This window comes from Corythoichthys intestinalis, chromosome 22 (genome assembly GCF_030265065.1).
Source record: "Corythoichthys intestinalis isolate RoL2023-P3 chromosome 22, ASM3026506v1, whole genome shotgun sequence".
In the NCBI taxonomy this organism is placed as follows: domain Eukaryota; kingdom Metazoa; phylum Chordata; class Actinopteri; order Syngnathiformes; family Syngnathidae; genus Corythoichthys; species Corythoichthys intestinalis.
In genome coordinates, this window is record NC_080416.1 from 32,948,899 (window position 1) to 32,970,828 (window position 21,930).

Below are 21,930 nucleotides of genomic sequence, written 5' to 3' on the forward strand. Positions count from 1 at the left end.
CTCGTACACCCCCATACTTGATGTAATCCCAGACCATGATTTTGCCACCACCAAACTTCACTGTTTTCTGAGTGAATCTCTGATCCATGCGGGCTCCAATAGGTCTCCTGCAATATTTGCAGCGACTGTGGTGCAATTCAATGGAAGATTCATCAGAAAAATCCACCTTTTCCCACTTTTCCAGCGTCCGTCCTTTTGACAGGCTGTGGGCCTTTGCAAATGCCACACGGTTTTTTAATTGTCTGAACCCTGAGAGATAAATAGTCTGAAATATCAACAAATCTTAGCTGCCTCTTACATTCCTAACCATAAAAAGGGACAAATTCTTCAGCAAGACGGTGCTCCATCTCATACTTCAATCTCTACCTCAAAGTTCCTCAAGGCAAAGAAGATCAAGATCCTCCACAACTGGCCGGCCCAGTCACCAGACATGAACAGGATGAAAGCGGAAGCATGGAAGACGAAACCCAAGAATGTTGATGAACTCTCATGGAAGACTTTCTTTGATGTTCCTTATTACTTCATCAATAAATTGTATGAATCCTTGCCGAAGCCCATGGAAGTCATACAAAATATTAAATTTGGATCTCACAGCACCACTACTTAATTCGCTTAAGTTATGTAACATATTTTTTTATTTGAAGTACATATTTTGTTTAATTTTCACACTACATTCTGTAGGCGACAAAACTTTTGTCTTGCCAAAATTGGACCTTTATGTCTTCATTAAATGATCAATCTTTTTTCAGTGAAACAAATATATTTTTGTACATTCAACATCATTTGGGAGGGTCTTGCCTTTCATATGAGCCACTTCTGAAACCAATTGAATAATTAAAAGTCAGGTTATTAGCAGTTGTTTCTGCAAAATGGACAAGTGACAAGACTTTTGTCAGGTACTGTATTTGAACTAGGAGGGTGGCAGCTAATGAACCCCTCCCACTTCAAACGGGCCCCTCCCACGTCTATAGCCGTCAGTGGCAGCCAATGCCAAGCAACGAGGTCATTTTGGGTCATTTCAGGTTTCCTGTTGATTTTGAGTCACTTCCTGTGGATTTTAAGATGGGCGAAAAATTAATAAGTACTTTGGAGGTTGTGTAGAGGAGAAAATGTGCTGCAAAAACGGCAAAAGTTCTATTCAAATTCAAAAAGCTTTTGAAAAAAATGCTTTCATCCTGAACCCTGTGTCAAGAGGATCTGTTGGTAAATTGCGGTCCCAATAATGGCAGTCAATTGAGAATTTCTTGGTGGGAGCAAGAATTATAGCAACACTAACCCTGGTAACACACCAGGCACGCCTATAGCGCATCAGCGATGCCAGCGCGGTAACGCACCACGAATGCTCCGTCAATTTCCATAGGACGCGTTATACGAACAGCACGTCTGTGGAGCGGCTCGATTGGTTCAAGCGAGGATTGCAAGATCGCGCAAGAGTAAAAGGTATTTAAAGTAGGGGTGTGACAAAATATCGAAATGGTGATATATCGTGCTACTTTGTATCCCAAAAGGTTATCGATATGCTCCTGCCAAGAATCGAAATGTCGTTTTAAAAAGGAGTGAATGTCTCAAAAAAATAAAAATAAAAAGGAACCAACAAGTTGCTACCAATATCTTCAACCATAATACCCAGATAGCATTGAACAAACCTTGATTTTCCATCAAAATCATTGACATCAAAATTTTCGAGGTGAAGTGACGTTAAAAAAACTTTGTTCTAGGGCTGCAGCTATCGAATATTTTAGTAATCGAGTAATCGACTGAAAATTCTATCGAGTAATCGGAGAAAACATTTTTTTTAGGTAAAGAGCAATTATGCATATACAGGGTGACCCAAAAAAAAGTTTACACTGCCATAATACAACTTTAATGCCATGTTTATTCAGCTTAGAATTAGAATTGAATCACAAATTATACATTATTGTAAAGAACATGTACAGTACACTCTATTTTTCAATGTGTCCTCCCTTAAGTGTCACAACAGCCTCCAGGCGCCTGCGGAATGCTTGACAGGTCTTCTTTATGTAGGATGCTGTCATCTTTTCCCAAGATCTAACAATGGACCTCTCCAAGGCTGCCACAGAAGGGTGTGGCTTCTTACAGGCACTGTCCTCCACAGTTGCCCATATGCTATAATCCAGGGGATTGAGATCTGGACTCTGGGGTGGCCATGTCACCTTGTCAATCAACTTTTTGGTCCGCACAGATCGGGTTTTCCAGACCCAGGTTTTCGTGAGGCTGTTCCAGTATCTTTCAGCTTCTTTTTAACTTTGTAGACTGCACATCTGGATATTCTCAGATTTGCTGCAATCTCAGTAGGTGTCAGACCGGCACGCAGCAATTCATGTACTGCTAAAGTTTTCTTCATTTTCAGCAGAAGCACAGGAATTGTAGAGACGAGAGATTACCAGCTGCATTGAGTGACTTTAATGAATCACTTAAGCATGACAACCTATTTAGATATGTTTCAATGGCTTTTAAACAAGCAGTCAACTGAGTGTAAACTTTTTTTTGGGTCACCCTGTACACGAGAAAAAAAGACATTAAATCCAATATTGAACCATTTTCAGTCAATCAATGTCTTTATTTTCGATGTACATTGTTGAAAACAGCCAACAATTGCAACTAAGATGTGACTAGAAAAAAAAAATTAACTGCTTTCACTCAAAAAATTCTAGACCTTACACACACATACATATATCAGTGTATCAAATACTTGTTCTCCCCACTGCATATATACATACATATATATATATATCTAACCTAAAAAATGTAATTACGCTTGATAACACACATCACTTGAAAGCTACGTGTTTTTCCCACGTGTTTCAATTTAGTTTCCATTTGTGTCAAGCTATTTTTAAGTTAAGTTTTAAGTTTGTCTAAACTGTAAGTACTGGTAGGATTTTGAGTTTTTGCAGTGTTCAAAATAAATGTATGATACCTGCTGTATTGGAGCATATTTATTCAGCAATGACTACTGAGCTAAAACTGACAGTTAGCTTTATTATGTTTGAATTTTACACCCTCATCACGCTACAGCGCTGTGTTTTTACAGATTAAATCAAGCCTGTATGTAAGACACGTTAGCCACGCATCGACAGTGGTCATAAGCAATAGAAACTTAGCCCTCCGAAGGGCTAACGTTACGTGAGCATGTGACAGTAACGTTATATTTATTAGCGATGAGAAGTCTACTGCTTAAAGATGGCGGCTGTTTACTAATGTTGCCCAGACGCGGTCGAGTCTGTCATTTCGCATCTAGTCCTAAATGTATGCGATATCTATGAGATGCATCGGACACTACCTGCTACCAAACTAGCATCATGCGGGTATAGTTTTTAGCAACATCGGCGCAGTTTGTAGCGGCTGTCGGCGGCAGTGTTGTTAATAACGGCGTTACAATATAACGGCGTTACTAACGGCGTTATTTTTTTCAGTAATGAGTAATCTAATAAATTACTTTTCTCATCTTGGCAACGCCGTTACCGTTACTGAGGCGGGAAAGGCGTGCGTTACTATGCGTTACTAAGTTGGTTGAATAAAAAAAAGTCTGAGAGAAACGGACTCACGGGGACGAGAGCAGAGCAGGAGTGGGGAAGACGCCGTTGCAACCGCGATGCTAGGTGGCTCCAATAATACCTGACTGCAGCCATAGCCGACAAACTACGCCCATATGACACGGTAGATATCATATTATAGAACTAGATGCAAATGATAGACACTGCTGCACTGCCAACATGTTTTAAGGACTACATGCGTTTGTAAACAGCCGCCATCTTAAAGCAGTAGACCTCTCAGGAAGGCCCTGATGTAGAGATCCTTCCTAGCGAACCTAAGTAATTTTTTAAAATCTAAAATGCTCCTAAGTCGGCAAAATCTTAACTTAAATTTATCTTTAAATGATGAAACCGTTTTAAAACTTACACATGTTTAAAGTAGACAGAAGGGAACTAATGCAAAAACGGGAGAAATTTTTAACAACTTTAACGATTGATTCACAACTTTAAATGACTTCCACACATAGCAAAGGTTACTAGCTAGTTATCGCAATACCCTTGTGTCTAGTTAAGTGGAGGGTAAAGAATTGGGCTAGGGCCAATTGTCCCCCAAACACTTTAAGCTTCACATTGTGTGACCTGTGTGTGTGTGTTTTTTTTTTTTGAGAAAGAAAAAAACATATCACTAGTTACTTTGCCAAGTAACTAATTACTCTTACATTCAGGTAACTGAGTTACTAACGCAATTACTTTTTGGGAGAAGTAATTTGTAACTGTAATTAATTACTTTTTAAAAGTAAAATTAACAACACTGCATGGCACTAAATGCGTTAGTAGACAGTCGCCATCTTAAAGCAGTAGACTTTTTAGGACGGCTCTGTTGTAGAGAACCTTCCTAGCGAACCTAAGTAACATTTTATCTTTTTTAAATCTTTTTATATAAATACTTCTAAATCGGCAAAATCTTGACTTGAATCTATCTTTAAATGATGAAACAGTTTTAAAACTTTCATATGTCGAAAGTAGAGAGAAGGGAACAAATGCAATAATGGGAGCAATTTTAACAACTTTTTACAGTTGATTCAGGGTAAAGGGTAAATTAGGGTAAAGAATTGGGCTCGGGCCAATTGTACCAAAAACCTTCACAAAAAACTTCACATAGTGTGGCCAATGGTTTTTTTTCTTTTTTTTTGAGGGGAAAAAAAAAAGTAATTATCACCAATTACTTTGCCAAGTAACTAATTACTCTTACATTCAGGTAATTGAGTTACTAACGCAATTACTTTTTGGGAGAAGTAATTTGTAACTATAATTAATTACTTTTTTTCAGTAAGATTAACAACACTGGTCGGCGGCGGTAATTTAAAAAAAAATTTTTTTTGCTTCTTCCTCCACGCACGTGACGTCAGCGCGTTGTCCCGCATTAAAAGTAGTCCGGGGAAAACGGGATGCTTAGAGCTGGCAAAATTAAACGACTCCTCGGGGTGAATAAAATTACTCGGATCAGTTTTTAAACTCGAGTTACTCGAGTTGCTCGAGTATTCGTTTCAGCTCTACTTTGTTCCATAGTATGTCAGGGGATGGTTGGGTTAACACTGTTTTATAGTTGAACTAATGTTGGCAAATAGTTGATTTATGATTGACCGGGAAATATGATTGAAAAGTAATTGAATTATGGATGAGCAGGCGTTTTGGTCGAAAACATAACATTGATTCAGCGTTATTCCAATATTATTAACTCATTTGCTCCCAAAAAAGTATAAATACGTTCTACTTTTAATTGTTTCAGTGTCCCAAAGACGTATTTATACGTCTTTTAAATTTTTTTTTCATTAGAGACATCTCTGGGTTCTGATTCAACTGAGCTCCAAAGCACAAAGCTGAAAATCCATTTTAAAGCAATAAAATTGGAGGCCATTGGAGGGAAGTAGTGCATTTGGTAACACCTGCAACGCATTTCAACGGCAATGAAACGGCCGGGCCACACGGCCAGGGCGCCGGCGGAAGGATGCCAGGCGGCGGATGACCGAGCAGATCAACCAAGAGGATGCCCGGGATGCCAGGCGCTGGACGACCGAGCAGAACAACCATGACCACCAGTGCAGCGGACGATGTCGTTGAGTACGTGCTGCTCGCCGAGCAGACCCCGCAGAGACAAAAAAAACCTCCGCCTTTATGAGACAGGCAGCGCTGAGGGAAAAGTTAACCCGGCTGTCGCAACTACAACATCTCTCAGTTAGTTATGTGTAAATAAATTGTTACTTTGCTATCAAAAGCTCGATTTGTCTTTTTGTTTGTGTTATTTTGTAAAAGGAAAACATTATTCAGATGTTTGGGATGTAACTTAAGCAAAAAATAGCTGTGTTAAAGTCAGAGTTATGTTTGAAATTTATGCTTTCACAAAAGCTCAATTTCAGTTTTTTCATCAGAAATTGGAAAATTGCTCAAACTAAGCTATTTTCTAATGCTGATTTCTAAAGAATGGAAAAAGGTATGAACTTACTTTCTTTTCTCGCTGAAAGAAGAGAGTCTAATCTTTCTTTTAGTGGGTTCCATGTTTATATAGCAATAGAACAGAATTTTCTGTCGGCCTTGCAAAATCAGTTAAAATACAGTAAAACGGCAAAGGGCCTTGCTCCGGTGAAAATGGCTGGGAGTGATAGAGTTAATAATCGAAATGACGTTTAGGTTTTGTAAGGATTGAAACAACATTAATTGATGGTGCAAAAGTGACGTTGATTCAACGATATAAGCTCAACAGCGGAATGTTGATCCAACATATTTTCAACGTCTGTCTGCTTTCTGGGTAGTGTCTGTTAACTCTAAAGTGCATGTGACACGAAAAAGCATGTTTATTTCATAATACACGCGGTATTTTATGCTCCTGAATGATATGGACCACTTGGATGTGTGTGGAAGCGATCGCTGTATTTATTTAGTTTTTTGAATCCCGCGCCATGAAATCGAGTGACTTCCGGCAACAGTCTCGAGTTGAGAAAGGGGGCGTTGTGACATGTACGGATGAAGGCGTCCTCTTCACTATACAGTCGTACTGTTGTGTATGAGGACTAAGGATTCAGCTGATTTTGCGGATTAATACGTTTATTTTTCGCATCACGCCAGCCAAACGGCTGCAGAAAAATCTTCCTGTATGAGGGAGAGGCGTGTGCGCCTTTTTGGAGTTTCAAAAGGTTCCCATTCACCGTGGATATTGGCCAAAACAAGCCCTACTACTGTGGGACCATTGGACTTACGTGGAAGTAAGTAAACATAGTGTTTTGTAATATGTCAAATACTGGGATCATTTTAATATGTAGGTGGCTTGCATTTTGTGGCTGACATGCATGCGAGGAGGCTATTTTTTGGCACAACACCGGCGGCTTGTCGCACATCCACCCGCCGGGAGAGCACTATATTCGGCTTATTGTGCTCATGTGCCAGGTGTTCTGTCAAATTTTCCGACCGATCAGAAATTGCAACTTTGAGTTAAAAATAGCCGCGAATACAGCGATTACAGAGTAAACACTACAAACTTTCTTTAAATTAAGGACTACTTACGTTTGATCATTGATAGACATGTAAAAAGCTCTCCTCATGCACATTAGCTGCACGCTAGCTGCACAACAACTGCAGCCGCCCTCCTCCGGGGAACGAACTGTAAATTGCTCTCCGGCGAAGACAATCGACAACCCAGTCGTCATGTCGAAACATCCAGGCTAATTATGTGTGATTTTCCGCTTCGTAGACTTTGAAACATCACTCGGTTCGGGTTAACATGTCGGCTAGCTGTCACGCCTCTTGGTTTGTTTACATTCTCTGACGCCGGGGAAGGGAAATGACATATGTCCGATTTAGGTGTCATAAAATATCGTTCGGGAGGTGCAAAAGTAAAGATGAAGTCGACAGTTTTGACCATTATGGAGTAATTTTGCCATGTCGTCCTGAATAAGTGCATTTTTATTATTTCATATTCCATTTAGCCCAAGACTGTTATTTGTCATGACCATGCCATTTATTTAGCAATTGGGGAAAAAAATACTTGGATAAAAAGAATATCCTGTAAAAATATTGGAGTAGAGAGACTGAAACAATGACACTTTGCGGCTCTCTTCGTCGCGTTTTCCTCGTTCTGAATAATTCCCCCTAAATGGGCTGACTAGTAAAACCGAAGAGCCCAGTCTCCCGCTGACGTCATCCACCTGTTGAGGACGCTAGAGCCCTATAATGGTAGGCGTAGCTAACCGGCAGATTAAAAGACTAATTTCTCGTCATCTGCGCTTTGCTAAATTGTTATACAGTATATAGTCCAATCGTCTCAAAATATGATTCTAATTCACATAATAATGCTATTTAAGACTTGTTTTCTCCTGTCGTATGCTCTTTAAGGCTGCATTAACGGTGCTCGAGGCCCAATCCATTTAGACTGGGAACGTTCATTCAAGACCAGAGCATTCACAGTCATTCTGCCTGATTTTCAGGGCATTTACAGGTCACTTGCTGTTCTTTTACAGGTCCTTTCCTGTTGAGTTTGAGTCACTGCCTATTCATATGAGTGATTTCCAGGTCACTTCCTGTTCTGTAACTCAAAATAAACAGGAAGTGACCCATAAAATACAACAAAATCAACAGGAAGTAACTGAAAATCAACAGGTAAATGACCTTAAATGGCGCCAAATTTACCTCATTGCCAGACATTGGCTGCCACTGACGGCCATAGACGTTCAATCCGTTTGAAGTGGGAGGGTGGCAGCGAATGAAGGTTGTTTTTCTGTTTAATTTTTAGTTATTTTTAGAATATCCTAGATTGATTTCCTGACCAACCTTTCGATAATCGTTGTATCGCCATATTGTCATTTCACCGTTATCATGAGCTTTGTATTGCAAATCGCATCGTATCATGAGGTACCAAGAGGTTCCTACTCACTAAGGTTCTCAGACACTAAGCTACTAGCTTACTACTACTACTTACTACTAGTTTGTGTTCCTGTGTTTTTTTATGTCATTTTTCTGTTGGTTTGTGTGCTACTGACACCTTGCATGACTCCTGAATGAACAGGGTCCCCCCAGGATTGATAAATCTAAATTCAAGACTTTTAAGACCTTTTTTCATGCCATTTCAACTGAAAATTAATACTTTTCTCGCACCCATTATTTAGAACATCAAATTTAACCTAAATTACTAAGTGTGTTTGACAAAAGAATGCACATATATTGAAGATACAATTAAAACACATTTAAAGTAACATTATAAAGTCTGTCAGAATTTTAATGAACACACACACGCACACAATAATTATGGACAAAAAGAGGAGGAGGACAGGACTCAGACCAGCCATCTTCTGTAACAGGCTAGCCGCTAGTGCACCTGCCAAGACCCCAGTGAACATGGCTAACTCTCCAGTTAAAACGGCGAAATTCACATTCATTTGAAAGGCAAACCGAAATGTTTAAGCAGGTCCACTGCCTTCGCATGACCCATAAACTGCAACCTAAAATATCTGGATGTAACTTGAGCCCCTATCACATACTCCAAAACAACGGGAATATTGCGGGACTTAACCGTGCAGCAGTTGTGTGTGAAAACAATTTCCCGTGTGGACTGACATGGGAAGCAGTGTGCGTGAAAGCAGGCGTTAAATTCATGGGTCACAGCAGATGGTTGATGACTTAAATATCATAGCGGCGGCCGATGTAACTTCTTCCTTCTTCGCAGTAAAAGGAAAAGCGGTAAACAAACATCGCAATTATAAACATAGCAAGCTGGAAACAGCTAAATTAAACTGAAAACATGACCAAAATTAAAATGTCAATTATTACGTTGGGCCGGGCCAGGGTTCTTTCTCGCTAACTTTTTGAAATAACTATATATTAACGATGTATGAATGATAAACTAAGGAATACTTATATAAATAAATAAATAATTTGGATTGGAAAAAAAAAGAAGGCACTGTATGGTCATTGCAGAGCCAGAGCGTGCCTATACGCCCTTTTTAATTTTCCCCTCCGCGAGTCCGCAAAACCGAATCTGTTATTTAAATTTAACCAACTTTTCCAGCATTTCGTTGTGTAAATAAATTTATAATGATCATAAAAATTTGTAGTCTATTTAAACAGGGGAGGCGTGGCTCAGTGGTAGAGTAGTTGTCCCCCAGCCCAGAGGTTGTGGGTTCAATTCTCTGCCCTGATGAACTCGTCTAAGTGTCCTTGAGCAAGACACTGAACCCCACGTTGCTCCTGGTGCTGCGTCACCAGTAGGTGGATGGCGAGATAGTGTAAAGCGCCTTGAAGGGTGGAAAAGTGCTATATAAGTACAAGACCATTTACCAAGGCCAAACATTAAGAAAATGTGCGGGTTTTTTTTCTGCCAACTGAGAATTCGTTATAAAAGACAGGCTTTTATGGGGTTTTTTTTCTGCCAACTGAGAATTCGTTATAAAAGACAGGCTTTTATGCAGACATTGTCACAAATGTTATCACACAAAATGCGGGTCGGGCTTTATTACCCGCGGACCAGTTCGGGTCGGGCTGGACTTTTTAGGCCCGATTTTACCTCTAAAAGTCTTGATGAGCTTAAATTGGCTGCAGTTTCGAAGTTGGGAATGCTCCCTCCGGAAAAAAAAACACGATTTGAGCAACATTATGTTTAACAAACTTTTCCAGCGTTATTTCATTGTGTAAATGAATTTATAATGGTCATAAAAATATGTAAACTATTTAAACATTAAGAAAATGTGCGGGTTTTTTTCTGCCAACTGAAAATTCATTACAAAAGACAGTTAAGACATCGGGCACGCTCCCTCTGGAACAAAACGCAATATGACCAACATTGTGACAGCCAGTGCCGACCAAAAATGACGTAATATCCGAAACAGATCACCAATGGACTCATTTGAAGTATATGAATGGTGGTCTGTTTTGGTGTTCAGAATCCACAATACTTCTGCCTGCAGGGTTTTCGTTCCACCGACAAACGTACGCATTCCCGATGCAGAGGTGGATGGATTCTCCGTTTTGCCGGTTGTGGTGGTTTGGCACGCACGAGTTGCATTTCGATTTGTAGTGCAGTGCATCGTAAAAATTCTATGCCTCATCTTCGTTATGGATTTAAAAAAAAAAAAAAAACTTTGTCACGGCTATAATTTAGGTTGCACTGAGATGTTCTTGAAAATTAAGACCACGGTGAAAAAATTCCAGACTTACAACAGCTAATTTAATACTTTGAATACCTTTAATAATGGAAAACTAAATTCAATGCTTTTTTATTACTTTTAATAACCCGCAGGTAGCCTGATGAAGATCATATATAAGCTAGCGCTACTTTTACCTGAGTACAATTTTAGTTACTCTACCCACCTCTGGACATATCATCACAAATGCTATGAAAATATTTAAATCATTCACTCCCAGCCATTTTCACCGGAGCTCCCGGCTGTTTTACTGGATTTTGAGAAATTTTGCAAGGCCTAAAGAAAATTCTGTTCTATTGCTGTACATACAGTGGGGAGAACAAGTATTTGAAACACTGGAAAACCCATTGGCAGTGTTCTCCTCACTGTACATGGACCCACCAAAAGAAAGATTAGACTCGCTTCTTTCAGCAGGAAAAAAAGTAAGTTCATATCTTTTTCTATTCTTTAGAAATCAGCATTAGAAAATAGCTTAGTTTGAGCAATTTTCCAATTTCTGATGAAAAAACAGAAATTAAGCTTTTTGTAACAGCATACATTTTAAACATAACTTTGACTTTAACACAGCTATTTTTTGCTTTTGTGACATCCCTAACATCTGAATAATGTTTTTCTTCTAGAAAAGAACATAAACAACAAGACAAATAGAGCTTTTGATAGCAAAATAACAATTTATTTACACATAACTAACTGAGAGATGACGCTGTTGTGGCCGTGACTGCCGGGGTAAACTTTTCCCTCATCGCCGCCTGTCTGTCTCATCAAGATAGATTTTTTTTTTTTAATCTTTCTCCTAACAGAATTCACCTAGGGCAGGGAACTTACATCGTTCTCCACATTTTTGTCACCCTTCTTACTTCTTCCAACTTCCGTTTCCTGACTATTTCTCTTCATTCATTTCCTTTCAAGGTCCGATATGAGTTCTTATCAAATGCGCTACTGCCCTCCAGATGCCAGTTTTATTGCTTTAAAATGGATTTTGACCGTTGGGCTTTGGAGAGAACTTGCATCAGAACCTAGAGATGTCTCTTGTGAAAAAAGAACGTAAAAGACGTATAAATACGTTTTTGGGACGCTGAAACAATTAAAAATAGGATGTATTTATTAGGGCTGTCAAAATTATCGCGTTAACGGGCGTTAATTAATTTTTTAAATTCATCACGTTAAAATATTTGACGCAATTAACGCTGATGTCCCGCTCAGAGAGATTTAAATGACAGTACAAAGTGAAACGCTCACTTGTTGTGTTTTATGGAGTTTTGCCGCCCTCTGCTGGCGCTTGGGTGCGACTGATTTTATAGGCTTCAGCATCCATGAGCATTGTGTAAGTAATTATTGACATCAACACTGGCAGGCTACTAGTTTATTTTTTGATTGAAAATGTTACAAATTTTATTAAAACGAAAACATTAAGAGGGGTTTTAATATAACATTTCTCTAACTTGTACTAACATTTTTCTTTTAAGAACTACAAGTCTTTCTATCCATGGATCGCTTTAACAGAATGTTAATAATGTTAATGCCATCTTGTTGATTCATTGTTTAATAAACAAATACAGTACTTATGTAAAGTATGTTGAATGTACATATCCATCTTGTCTTATCTTTCCATTCCAACAATAATTTACAGAAAAATATGGCATATTTTAGAAATGGTTTGAATTGCGATTAATTGCGATTAATTTTTAAGCTGTAATTAACTCGATTAAAAATTTTAATCGTTTGACAGCCTTAGTATTTATACGTTTTTGGGAGCAAATGAGTTAATAAAGGTTGGAAAGTTCCCTTGTGTTGCTTAAATATGCGCCAACGAGTATTTTCGTCGGTCTGTACACATTGACCTGAAATACACACATTTCTTAAAGGACCAATGTGTAAATTTTGGGTTCATTTTCCACCTCCAAATTTCATATTGAAACAGCTGAAATCCTCCCCAAAAAGTCCTAGTTAAATGTCATTGAAATGCGAGTGTCTCCACCTTGTGTTTGATCATGGTATTGAAGTGATTGTTCCGGAAGAAGACGCAAGTTTCTCCTTCTTTGGCCGCTGCGTTGAGCTCGCAGAGACCGTGATAGGACAGCTGAGTGGCCGTCGTCTCCAGGAAGTGCTCCGCCGCCAGACCTGCGCCACCAGGGTTAACTCCTTTACTGCAATCACGCGATCTTTTTCAAATACGTTACCTTCGCTGACTTGAACGCTATCGGTCGAGTGTTTGTATTCGATGATCTTCTCCACCAGCTGGTTGTAACTGAGTTTCCCCACGGCGGCCACCATCTCCGGACTCTAAAGCCCACGCACGGTCAAGGTTGTGAAGGAGATCGCCCGAGCCGGCGTCTCACCAACCTGGGGGTCCACCAGCCAGCCGTGGTAGAGCGGAATGTCCAGCAGGTCGAAAACGATGCACTCGGGCGTGTACTCGAAGTCCGTGACGCCCGTGAAGCGGACGTTGACGTCGAGGCCCGTCGAAAGTTTGGGCAACACCGCCATGGCGTCGCTCATGTTCTGAAGGACGCGGAAAGTTGGTCTGGTTACACATTGAAACGTTTTTGTTAGGGCCTGGATTTGGATGCCTATCAATGGCTGCCAATGATTTGAGATGAAACACGTTACGGTGACCTTGTTCAGCAAGTTGACGGTCTGCTGCTCAAGGTCATTTGTTCCATCATGTTCGTCATATTGTAAGCTGCACAGTTGTCGTTGTAGCAACCCAACTGTGATGGATTGCTCCTCTAAATGCACGAACCAAAGTCAATTCCTGTCCACCATTGACAGTGGATATCAGAGGCCGACTGGGGGTGGGCGAGTGGTCCGGGAGTCATTGAAAGAGCGGCCCACTTCATGGAAAGTGTTGGAAACCATCCAGCCAGCAACACAGACCACTACTAATATTCACTAATCTTGGCCAGAAGTTAATCAAAACTGGATTTACAGTTCCATAAAAATGAGAACTGTAACCAGAACGAAGTCCACATTTAGGACATTTAATTCAAATGTTCTACATATTGGTTCAGGAAAAATGCATAGGTTTGAGTCTGGGATTCGTCAAAGAGACCCACTTCTAAGATTCACCAGACTTGTCAAGAATTTATTTAGAATTGTGGATTTACAGTACCACATAAATGTGAACTGTAACCTGATTAAAGTTATTAAAGTTTCCGTGGAGGATTTTTTAATTCATTTTTCCAAATATTGGTACAATTAAAAATGCATAGTTTTGAGTATGGGCGTAGTCAGAGAGGTCCACGACTAATATTCATCGACCTTAGCCAGTACCTATTCAGATTTGAAGTTTTACAGTGGCACAAAAATGAGAACTTTAGCCTACCATCTACTAAAACGACCTGTTGGTCAAGAGGATCGCATAATATTGTATTGATGTGACAGCGCACGTAACGCACATGTACATACAGTGAGGAGCAGCTCACATTGTTCTGGTTGCATAGTTTCCAACAGAGTTCACAACATTTCTCATAGTTTAATTAATGTTAACAGTAGAAAACACAGACAGAAGGACGCCTCTCTAAACAGCGTCCGACTCGAGTTTTGCAGTTGAGCAAGTTCACACAGTTTAATGTTATGCTAACTCGGATCCAGGTCGGACTTTCACCAGAAAAATTAGCGGTGTGTTTCCCACCTCCACAAATTGACGTATTTTTGCATGACTTACAGTGGCTGCTGCTGGCCCAAAAACCAAACTGATATCCCTCCTCTTCGAAGGGGCGGCATGTTGTTGACATGTACAGTGAGGAGCAGAAGTATTTGCACCCCTTGTGATTTTGCAAGTTCACCCACTTGACTTAGAAAATAGGTAGAGGTCTGAAATTTCAATCATAGATGCATTTCCACCCATAAAAACATAATCTAAAAAAAAAAAATCCAGAACTCACATTACATGATTTTTCAATTATTTGTAATGTACCGGGGTTCATAAGTATTTGTACCCCTGAGAAAATCAGAGCTGATATTTAGTACAGAAGCCTTTGCAATTACTGAGGTCAGTCACTTTCTGTAGTTCTTCACCAGGTTTTCACAAATGGAAACAGGGAATTTGGCCCATTCCTCCACACAAATCTTCTCTAAATCTGTCAGGTTTCGGGGCTGTTGTTGAGAAACACCAAGTTTCAGTTCCCTCCAAAGGTTTTCTATTTCTAGTCTGGAGACTGGCTAGGCCATGCTAGAACCTTCTTGGCTGTCTGCTTCGGGCTATTGTCATGTTGGAAGAGCAAATCATGACCCATTTTCAATGCTCTAACTGAGGGAAGGAGGTTGTTCCCCAAAATATAACAATACGGGGCCACAGTCAACCTTTTTTAATACCGTGCACTCGTCCTGTCCCATGCGCAGAAAAACACCCCCAAAGCATAATGCAACCACCCCCATGCTTCACAGTAGGGATGGTGTTCTTGAGATAGTAGTCATCATTGTTCTTCCTCCAAACACGGTTCTTGTAATTATAACCAAAAGTTCCATTTTGATCTCATATGACCACCACAACGTTCTCCTATGACTCCTCTGGATGATCCAAATGGTCATTGGCAAACATAAGACGGGCCTTGACATGTGCTGGTTTAAGCAGGGGAACCTTGCATGATTTCAAACCATGACGTCTAGTGTATTACCAACAGTAACCTTGGAAAAGGTGGTCCCTGCCCTTTTCAGGTCACTGACCAACTCCTGTCAGGTAGTTCTGGGCTGATCCCTCACTTTTCTTAGGACCACTGAGACCCCACGAGATGATATCTTACATGAGGCTCCATTCCAATTGAGATTGATTGTCATGTTTAGCTTCTTCCATTTTCTAATGATTGCTCCAACAGTGGACCTTTTTTCACCAAGCTGCTTGGCAATTGCTCCGTAGCCCTTTCCAGCCTCGCGGAGGTAAACAATTTTGTCTCTGGTGTCTTTGGGCAGCTCTTTGGTCTTGACCATGTTACAAGTTTGAGTCTTACTGATTGTATGGGGTGGACAGGTGTCTTTATGCTGCCATCGACCTCAAACAAGTGCATCTGATTCAGGATAATACATGGAGTGGAGGTGGACTTTTAATAGGTGGACTAACAGGGGTTTCAGGGTCAGAATTCTAGCTGATAGACAGGTTTTCAAAACTAATTTGCAGCTGTATCACACAAATTAATTGTTAAAGTGCTCCTCTAACTTAAATACATGTAGGCTCTAATAAACCACAATTGTTCTCTTGTATTAAAATATGTTGTTAGAAACACATAAAATGTTAAATCAATGGCAATATTTTATAATATTTACTACATATTTTGACCGTTCGTTGGCGCCATGGTTTGCAGGCTCGCAGTGATGATGTCATTGGGATCTTTCAAAATGTGGAGCGTATTCAACAATTGCTTATTGCTGCCTAAACTCGCGAAGTAAAATGCCACGATGTGCTGCTTTTGGATGCAATTTCCAGTCAAATGGAAACAAGGGGAGTGAAGTGAGTGGTCAAGGTGGAATTATTATTTCTAGTGAATAAATGTGCATAAGTGGAAGCTTCTCCCCCTTTTTGGTCCCTGTATGCACGTATCCTACCCACCAAGCGTTACAACTGGCGCCAGAACATTTTTCCTGGATCCTCAGTCAAGTAATGGATCCGTCTATTTTCTGGATCCGACTGTCCCACCGCGTCTGCAATGTTGGTTTCGATCTGTCCATTTTTTTGATTCGTCGGTCCCACAGCGGCTTTTCGGATCCGTCTATTTTGTGGAATCGACGGCCTGATCGCGGCTGTAAAATTGCCTTGGGATCGGTCTAATTCCTGGATCTTCGAGTGAGTAAAAAACGTGGATTTGGATTACTATTGCTATCTTTTTTGTTGACTATTCTTCGTGGGAGTTTCCCCCAAATCATACTAAATAATTAAAGCACTATGGCACGCTACAGTGACGACAGTGACTCTGACGTGGACCTTACAACAATGTTGGAGTTCGTCAGGGAACGCATGTTTGCGTACTGATGAGCTCCCGAGTGAAGAGTGGTCAAGGTGGAAAGCTTCTCCCCTTTTTGGTACTTTTATACACGTATCCTAGCTACCACGCATTACAATGTACAAGACATGGATTACACAAAGTGTGCTCTTTGGCCTGTACTGTATGTAAAGCACACGACAGCTCTGGATGCTAACAATCTACATAATTATTTTGGGATAAGTTTGAAAACGCAATATGCTTACCTTGAATATCTGCTAATAAAACCGGAGTTCCCAACAACATACACTTTCACTCCCAACTGGAGTTCTCAAAAGCACTCTCTCGCATCACCAGTTTTGCCCAACTTTTGTCTTATCAGGTATTTGCAGCATGCATTTTTCCTTGAAGCTCGTCTTGTGAACGACCGACAGTGCTGTCCTGCTCTTCACTTTTCAGATCTGGTTCAAATAGGAAGGGTAGAACTGACGACATGTTGGGAAAGCTAACGAGTGACAAGCTGGAATTTCGGCATTCGGGGCCAGGGACGTCACGCACTGCGACGTAACAAGAATGGCGACCTATCACTTAAAATAATTTTACAAACTTTATTAAAACAAAAACATTAAGAGGGGTTTTAATATCAAATTATTGTAACTCATACTAACATTTATCTTTTAAGAATTACTTGTCTTAAAAATAGAGGATCCCTTTAAAAAATCATGCATGGTCATTTCTGGATTTTTTCTGAGTTGCATCCGAAGAACACCATACCCACTGTGAAGCATGGGGGTGGAAACATCATGCTTTGGGGCTGTTTTGCTGCAAAGGGACCAGGACGACTGATCAGTTTAAAGCAGGGGTGTCCAAACTTTTTGCAAAGGGGGCCAGATTTGGTGTGGTAAAAATGTGGGGGGCCGACCTTGGCTGACGTCCTTTACATAGAACAATAATATTTAAGCAAATTTTAGCAGGCCCTTCTTTGTGTCACATTTGCTTTATTATTTTTTTAATTAATAATTTCAGCAATCTCTAAACTAGCCTTTGTGGCATTCTTTTGACTCTAGGGCTCTTGCGAAATACTGCTGCTGTGAAATTCAACTAGCTTCAAGTTGCTTCAATTTCTCGCTGCTTATCTTCCCTATAATGTTGTCGTACATGTCAGCGTGTCTTGTTTAGTAATATTGCCTTACATTGAACTCTTTAAAAACAGCGACTGTCTCTTTGCAAATGAGGCGGACACAGTTGTTGCGTATTTTAGTGAAGAAATAGTCCAATTTCCACCTATCCTTGAAGCGTCGGCTGTCACGGTCAACTTTTTTTGTTGATTGTCGCCATTTTAGAAAATTGGGAGTGAAGGGTCACACGGGGTAATTTTGCTTGGAGTGCTGCTGCCTTTTAGTGGGTAAATGAGGAGCAGCATTTAGTGTGTAAGCTACTTCATATGCTGGTAGCAGTACTGCTGACCAATTTATTAAGTCTGTGTGCGGGCCAGGCGTTATTGATTTTATGACAGAGGCTGGGGGCCGGATGAAATTTGACCACGGGCAGGATTTGGCCCCCGGGCCGGACTTTGGACATGTCTGGTGTAAAGGAAAGAATGAATGGGGCCATGTATCGAGGGATTTTGAGTGAAAATATCCTTCCATCAGCAAGGGCATTGAAGATGAGATGTGGCTGGGTCTTTCGGCATGACAATGATCCCAATCACACAGCCAGGGTAACAAAGGAGTGGCTTCGTAAGAAGCATTTTAAGGTCCTGGAGTGGCCTAGCCAGTCTCCAGATCTCAACCCCATAGAAAATCTGTGGAGGGAGTTGAAAGTCCGTGTTGCCCAACGACAGCCCCAAAACATCACTGCTCTAGAGGAGATCTGCATGGAGGAATGGGCCAAAATACCAACAATAGTGTGTGAAAAGCTTATGAAGAGTTACAGAAAACGTTTGGCCTCCGTTATTGCCAACAAAGGGTACATAACAAAGTATTGAGATGAACTTTTGGTATTGACCAAATACTTATTTTCCACCATGATTTGCAAATAAATTCTTTAAAAATCAAACAATGTGATTTTCTGGGTTTTTTTTCCACATTCTGTCTGTCATGGTTGAGGTTTACCCATGTTGACAATTACAGGCCTCTCTAATATTTTCAAGTGGGAGAACTTGCGCAATTAGTGGTTGACTAAATACTTATTTGCCCCACTGTACCTCACATGCCCTACCGGTTTAGAAAAAGATTTCCATCGTTGACCTGTAGTAGTATATATCTGCCGTCAACACTCGACAGGAAGTGACATCAGTTTGCGCATGCGCAGTAGCAATCTAGAAGCCCGTCACAAACGGGTGGTGACAGTTGTAAATGTTACAAACATTGTCATTCCGTCAGTCCCAAGTACCGCATGCAGTAAATGTGCGGTTTCTGTCTTGTACTGGAAAGATACTGCACATACCTGTTGGAAGTTGAGCTGCATCCCGGTCGTCTTTTCTCTCGGCGTCACCGACAGCACACACTCGCCTGCGCGCGCAAGTCAAATGATGAATGTGTTGATGTCATCCGACAACGTGGTATGCGGCAGCTTACCCAAGTGAGTCATCAGTTCCTCTGTGGTGACAACTTCAGTCTGAGCGGGAAGCTTTGCCTAAACAAACACGCATACGTAAAGATACGCCGCGTCGCTGTGTACAGGAGGCGGCGCTGTACCTTCCAGCGCAGGAAGAGGATGTTCATGATGGCCAGCAGAGGGCAGGGTCCGTTGTCGCTCTGCGTGATAATGGGCGTCTTCTTGCCCTTCCAGGTGATCCACTTGACCAGGTAATACTCCGGCGCCATGGCGCCCATCCCGGCGTCTCCGGTGATAATGGAGCTCCCTTCGGACGAGAAGATAACCGCCATCACCACTGGGTCAGTCGTCACGGCAGGCGCCGCAGTCATCTAGGTTCGGCTTTCACCTGCCACCGCGTCGTCCTTCGAACCGGGCGCCTCTTCGGCCGGCGCGCGTTCTTCCGCACCCGAAGCGGATTGAGGCGAGGACGAGACGCCGTCTGCCTCTTTCGGACTTTCCGCCGTTGTCATCATCGTCTCCTCGGAAAGGTCCGGATCGGGAACGGAGAAGGACACGGGGTCGCCGGACTCTCGCATATCATCCGAATTGTCTGCCGTCGCCACCGAAGAACTCTCCATGGTATCCACTTCAGGTTCTGCAACGACATGGCACATGCGTGGTAAAAGGTGACTACTGTGTGGTGTGAACATTCAGGTCGTTGGAGATGGACTTGTAGCCTTGAGCTTGCCTATGCTTCTTCAAAATTTTGCTTCTGAAGTCCTCAGACAGTTCTTTGGTTTTTTTTCTTTTCTCCATGCTCAATGTAGTACACACAAGGACACAGGACAATGGTTGACTCAACTTTAATCCATTTTAACTGGTGTGATTTAGTTATTGCCACCACCTGTTATGTGACACAGGTAAGTAACAGTTGCTGTTAAATTACACAAATTAAAGAAGCATCACATGATTTTTCAAATTGAGCCAATACTTTTGTCTGGCCCATTTTTGGAGTTTTGTGTAAAATGAAAAATATTTTTTGGTGTGAGATTTACTACTACTTTTATTACTTTGTTTTATTACTACCAAAGCATTTGTAATTGCAGTCATTTTCTGGGAGAAACTAAGCATTGTCTGACAGGATTGAAGGGGTGCCAATACTTTTGGCCAGCTGTGTAGATAAACAATACACATACCATCGGTTAGGGCTGGGCGATATGGCCTTAAGTACGTATCACGGTAAATTGAGCAGATTTACCTCGATAACGATAAATGACGATAAATTCGCCCAAGCGGACTGTTATATAATTTGAAAATTTAAATCAATGCATGGAATACAAATTAACCGTTTTTCGTTAAATTTATTTACCAGCTTTCAATTTAACAATTGCACATGCAGTCTAAACATTAAGTATAAAAAAATCTTGTAAGAATAAGAATTCTAGTGTGAACATGTGAGCTTGTATGACTTGAAAAATGTACATTAAAAAAATCAATATGACGACTGTGCAAACGTGTCATTGTAACACAAATGACTTGCAGCTTTAACAGTACACTTCAGACAACTTATTGGTAATGGCTGCTGTGACATAATTATTCAACACAAGTGTTTACTTCAAGGTTTCAGGGGGTTTTTTCCCCCAGAAATTTTTTAATACATGCACCACCACACAGACACAACCAGATTAAAGCTGTATTGCTCTGATGCCAATGAAACATTTGTGATTTTATGATGGCAGAATAAAGCAAACACATACAGAAAAATAACTGTGGCCATTAAACGGTCATATTATATATAGGCTTCACTGTTGGATTATACTTTAAGCTGAGTGCTTTACCATCATGAAAGCTTTCAGAGAAATCACAAAGAGACACCAAATAACGCGACATAATGATTGCTAGATGAAGTCCAGTCCACTCATTAATTTCAGCCGTTTCCACAAGGTTAGAGCCGCTATCCGACTCCATGTTTTTTGTACCGTTAGCCGCTAGCGTTAGCCTGTGGCTTGGCTACCAGAGGAAAGCACTGAAAGCATCCTTTCCTGAAATCGTGAGAACCAGGGAGGACAGCGGGTGAAAGCCCGTCTGGAACCCGCCAAGAGTTTACTTAATGTCAGGTGAAAGTTTGGCGAAGCTCCCTTAAACCAGACTCCATCACGTTTGCTTGTAGTATTAGCCGCTAGCGTTAGCCTACCAGGCTTCTTTTTGTTTGGCTTCCTGAAAACCACGTGACTTCATATGTAAGCACACTGACTGCTTTCTCAAAGGGGAATGAACATAGCTGAACAACACAGAGTCAAAGCAGGATGAAAAGACTATATTTTCTTGTTTTAATAAATTACCGAATTGTCGGTTATCGTGAAGAATTTCGGTAACGGTAAATTTTCGGTTTACCGCCCTGCTCTACCATCGGTGTAGAAAAAAATAACATGGTCCTTGTGGTGTTAATGTTACTATACAGTGTAAATAGTCTTGAACGCTACCTGCATGCAGCGACAGTACGGAGTCCGCTGCTGTCACTGTCACAGACGAACTTGCCACATGAACACTTCCGCCGTTCTGCAATTCCTTCGACGCAGCGAGACGTCCTATACATGCCCACATTGGTTAAAAGCGGCGAGTACTTACTCTTTGTGTTTTTATTGAGTCTTTTACTACCTTTTCATTACCTCAAAATTCTTTTTGCATGTCTTCCCCTCTCATACTTTCAGAATTGTGTTTTCTTGTGGTACCTTTAAAGCAGATTGTTGATCTGTTGACCACATTAGTCACGTAGCGTATTTAAACCAC

General features: G+C 40.9%; 1 protein-coding gene across 5 annotated transcripts in view; it reads right to left on the minus strand.

The window, feature by feature from the left end:
• The window catches only part of mindy1 (MINDY lysine 48 deubiquitinase 1), a 35,942-nt gene that overhangs the window by 3,690 nt on the left and 10,322 nt on the right, over positions 1–21,930 (minus strand). For all 5 annotated transcript variants that reach the window (XM_057827593.1, XM_057827592.1, XM_057827589.1 and 2 more), the window contains 7 exons: positions 19,547–19,795; positions 19,299–19,465; positions 19,179–19,236; positions 19,048–19,112; positions 13,028–13,186; positions 12,865–12,967; positions 12,663–12,805 (listed from right to left, as the gene is read on the minus strand). In XM_057827593.1, the coding sequence (XP_057683576.1) occupies positions 12,663–12,805; positions 12,865–12,967; positions 13,028–13,186; positions 19,048–19,112; positions 19,179–19,236; positions 19,299–19,465; positions 19,547–19,795 (944 nt within the window). The remainder of the gene's footprint in view (positions 1–12,662; positions 12,806–12,864; positions 12,968–13,027; positions 13,187–19,047; positions 19,113–19,178; positions 19,237–19,298; positions 19,466–19,546; positions 19,796–21,930) is intronic.